General features: G+C 36.2%; 1 protein-coding gene across 1 annotated transcript in view; it reads left to right on the forward strand.

Annotated features, from left to right (window-relative positions):
• The window catches only part of LOC138702921 (T-box transcription factor TBX15-like), a 73,772-nt gene that overhangs the window by 55,421 nt on the left and 13,351 nt on the right, over positions 1-5,000 (forward strand). The window contains exon 3 of the mRNA XM_069830328.1: positions 1,008-1,124. Coding sequence (XP_069686429.1) covers positions 1,008-1,124 — 117 coding nt within the window. The remainder of the gene's footprint in view (positions 1-1,007; positions 1,125-5,000) is intronic.

Here is a 5,000-nt window from a genome sequence, read left to right on the forward strand (position 1 = left end):
CTATTAGTAAAGTCCTTAAGCCTACTTTTAAATACATTTTTGGTTATTGGTAAAGCCTTTAGTAAGTGTGGAGATAAAGCATTTCAGTCCCTGATAGTAACTTATACTGTATCCTTTGTATAATCAAAAAGAAGACGCGAAACACATTCTACTATCGGGCCAGAAAATGAAAGAACAACAAAAAATATTTATTGAGGAGCTATTACTAAAACTAAATGTAGAAATAGCGTATAGGAAATTATATAGAACGGTAAATGGAGGTAAATGATTATTGGTTGTAGGGCTGGCTGAAGGACAGTGTTCTTGAGAAAACCTACGGCAATTGATGAGTTGAAGGACTCCATCGCATACACCCAGCTGGTCTACAAACATGGCTACGATCAACACTAGGATCGATGATTCCCAGAATAGTTACCAATAGTTTAAAATGCCCTAGTTTATTTGCTTATCATTTATGTAATGCATGTGATTGCTATCTTGTTTCCTGCCTCTGTGCTGTTGTGATTTCTTTGTAGTGCTGTGAGCATATACATGCTAACTGCACACTTGCATGTAGAATGAAACGCATATAAAATTTCATGTTACATGCAAGAAATATTTTAAGTATCTATCATAAATTTACGTTCTTCAAACTGAGTTTAGGCTCTCTTTTTCTCTGTATTCATCGCTTGCGAGTAGTTTTGAACAAAAACATAACCTCATCATAGTAACAGAGCAAGCGTTTTGCATTTACTTAAATTTGTCAAGAAATGCAGACTTTATGACCACATCGCATTTTTTCGCGTACAAAAAAGTGTGTGCTGGAGGTAATTTATAAACACAGTTCCTATGGCGAGATGGTGCTTATATCGTGGGGTAACTTGAATGCTAAGAGAATAGCTGCTATGTTTATGAGAAACCTATACAGAGTTTCAAATTCTGATACTTTTAATGAGAGTCTTTAGATTTCGATGCCCGGTCACATTGGTAGAAGTGCTTTGTCCGTGGTTGTCTTGTGTTTCCGGTAGGCGGATGTTCCCCACCGTGAAGGTGCGACTGAGCGGACTCGAACCGGCGGCCTCCTACATCGTGTTCCTGGACATCGTGCCCGTCGACGACAAGCGCTACAGATACGTCTATCACAGGCAAGTGTATTACTACAGGTAACTGTACTAGCTACTACAGGCAAGTGTATTACTACAGGTAACTGTACTAGCTACTACAGGCAAGTTGTCACCACAGGCAAATGTAGGCCTACTACTACAGGCATGTGTTCTAATGTAGGCAAGTATATTGCCACAGGTAACTGCACTAACCACTACAGGTATACTACTAGCTACTACAGGCATACTACTACAAGCGTGTGTTATAACGGAGGCAAGTGTATTACTACAGGTAACTGTACTGGCTACTACAGGCAAGTGTAAGCCTACTACTACAGGCAGTTGTTCTAATCCAGGCAAGTGTATTACTACAGGCTAGTACTACTATAGGCAAATTTATTACTACAGGCAAGTGCACTACTACAGGCAGGTACACTACTACAGGCAAGTACACTACAACAGACAAGTGTGATACTATACGCAAAGGCAAGTACTATTACAGGCAAGTGTGCTACTACAGGCAAGTGTGCTATTACGGATCAGTGTTGTAATACAGACAAGTATACTACAGGTACGTGTACTATCGAAAACAAGTTTACTTCTAAAACAAGAGTACAGTACAAGCAAGCGTTCTACTACAGACGATTGTACTATAGGGAAGTATATTATTACAGTAAAGTGTTCTACTACAGACGATTGTACTGTAGAAAACGATATTATTACAGGAAAGTGTTAAAATACAGACGATTGTACTGTAGGAAGTATATTACTACAGGAAAGTGTTCTACTACAGACGATTGTATTGTAGGGGAGTATATTACTACAGGAAAGTGTTAAAATACAGACGATTTTACTGTAGGGAAGTATATTACTACAGGAAAGTGTTCTACTACAGACGATTGTACTGTAGGGAAGTATATTATTACAGGAAAGTGTTCTACTACAGACGATTGTACTGTAGGGAAGTATATTACTACAGGAAAGTGTTCTACTACTGACGATTGTACTGTAGAGAAGTATATTACTACAGGAAACTGTTCTACTACAGACGATTGTACTATAGGGAAGTATATTACTATAAGAAAGTGTTCTACTACAGACGGTTGTGCTATAGGGAAGTATATTACTACAGGAAAGCGTTCTACTACAGACGATTGTACTGTAGGGAAGTATATTACTACAGGAAAGTGTTCTACTACAGACGATTGTACAGTAGGGAAGTATATTACTACAGGAAAGTGTTCTACTACAGACGGTTGTACTGTAGGGAAGTATATTACTACAGGAAAGTGTTAAAATACAGACGATTGTACTGTAGGGAAGTATATTACTACAGGAAAGTGTTCTACTACAGACGATTGTACTGTAGGGAAGTATATTACTACAGGAAAGTGTTCTACTACAGACGATTGTACTGTAGGGAAGTATATTACTACAGGAAAGTGTTCTACTACAGACGATTGTACTGTAGGGAAGTATATTACTACAGGAAAGTGTTCTACTACAGACGGTTGTACAGTAGGGAAGTATATTACTACAGGAAAGTGTTCTACTACAGACGGTTGTACTGTAGGGAAGTATATTACTACAGGAAAGTGTTCTACTACAGACGATTGTACTATAGGAAAGTATATTACTACAGGAAAGTGTTAAAATACAGACGATTGTACTGTAGGGAAGTATATTACTACAGGAAAGTGTTAAAATACAGACGATTGTACTGTAGGGAAGTATATTACTACAGGAAAGTGTTAAAATACAGACGATTGTACTGTAGGGAAGTATATTACTACAGGAAAGTGTTCTATACAGGCGATTGTACTGTAGGGAAGTATATTACTACAGGAAAGTGTTCTACTACAGACGATTGTACTGTAGGGAAGTATATTACTACAGGAAAGTGTTCTATACAGACGATTGTACTGTAGGGAAGTATATTACTACAGGAAAGTGTTCTATACAGACGATTGTACTGTAGGGAAGTATATTACTACAGGAAAGTGTTCTATACAGACGATTGTACTGTAGGGAAGTATATTACTACAGGAAAGTGTTATATACAGACGATTGTACTGTAGGGAAGTATATTACTACAGGAAAGTGTTCTACTACAGACGATAGTAAAAATATACTTGGCGATATTATTGGTTTCCCATGCAGATATAGAAAGGGACACATAACAAGACTGACTGTAAGGTTCTCTAATTAATAATGCACATGAAATATATTTAACCCTTAAATTTACAATGTATCCTATAGCATACAAGGAGTTAATAGGCTATATGTTATATTTTAATAGAAGAATAGAAAAAGAATTGGTAGGAAATAGTAATATGCGTTATAAGAGCGGTATGTTGAAGTTTTCATGTTCGAGGAAAAGTTTGAAAAAGCGAAACATAGTTGAGCTTTTTTAATTTCCGAGAATTGAAAGAAAACATACCGCTCGTGTATCGTACATTATTTTGTGCGAAGATCGTTTATTACATACCTGAAAGAGGAATTTCTAATTAGTTGCAATGAAATCTCCATCATGGTTTCTGTTCAATGACGGCAATTTTGGAAAACAAAAATATCAATCTTCAACATTGTTGCTTTAAAATGTTTTCTGTGTTTACTATACTCCAGCAGGCCGTGATATACGTCTGTCTTTTTTTTTCCCCCAGTCCATAAATGCAAACTTAAAACAAACAGCTTCCTTAATGTTACATGCATCACGAAATGCAGTAACTTTAGTGGAGTTGTAGAGTTTACTTAATTTTTGCAAATATTTAAAAACAATAATTAACAGTGCAATTTAGTGAAATTGCAGTGGTAAGTTTCCAATTTATAATTATTACTATATTGAACGTCTCTAAAAATAATATGTTAAAAGCCTAAAGCAGTAAAATGAAAATGTCACTTAAGCGGTAAGAAGAGGGAAATTGTTATGTGTGTTCGGTTGGGAATACTGATTGTGGAATTTTAGACTTACCGCGGGTTGGTTTTGTGCGGAAACCAAGCGAATACGCACGATCTCGCACAAATTAAGTTTAATCAAAATTTCACAATACTGTACAACATATAAATGGACATTGCGATAGTTGTTTTCTTTACAGTCCGACAAGGTTTAATAAACTAGTGTGAGAAATGAAGTTTTGCCAATTTAAGAGTTAACAGTGATTTCCTTATGTGGGGTTTAGTATTATCACGATTTCGTGTCGTAGCAATCACATAATTATAGTTAACATAGTTGTGTTAACGCCACATGACTGTAAGGTAGCCTACGGTTCCAGCATATTGACTGGTTGAGCATCTTGTTGTTAATTCGATGCTACTCGACTTCTGTGCTAGGTGCAGGGAAGCCGCTGCCCTTGAGAAGAAGGTGAATGCCAGACATTCCCCCACAAAGGGTTGTTCTTAATTTGGGGTGCGGCGGTGCCAACTGTTGCACTCTGTGTTCTTAACAGCTCAATAAGTTGCGATGATTAACGTGCTGAGACCGCTATTAGCGTGGCATGACGGTTATCGCGATCCCCGGGGGACCCGCGCCCCACAGCCAAGGTCACGCGCGCCACAGTCCCACACCGACCGGTACGAGCCGCTGATGAACCCTTCCTGATGATCACAGCATGTTGCATTACCCACAACCGGAACAACATATTATTTATTTATTTATTTATTTATTTATTTATTTATGCATTTATTTATTTATTTATGCATTTACTTATGTATTTATTTACTATTTATTTACCTAGTTATTTATTTATTTACTTATTTATTTATTTACTTATTTATTTATTTACTATTTATTTACCTAGTTATTTATTTATTTATTTATTTACTTATTTATTTATTTACTATTTATTTACCTAGTTATTTATTTATTTATTTATTTGTTTATTTACCTAGTTATTTATTTATTTACTTATTTATTTATTT

This window comes from Periplaneta americana, chromosome 7 (assembly GCF_040183065.1).
Source record: "Periplaneta americana isolate PAMFEO1 chromosome 7, P.americana_PAMFEO1_priV1, whole genome shotgun sequence".
In the NCBI taxonomy this organism is placed as follows: domain Eukaryota; kingdom Metazoa; phylum Arthropoda; class Insecta; order Blattodea; family Blattidae; genus Periplaneta; species Periplaneta americana.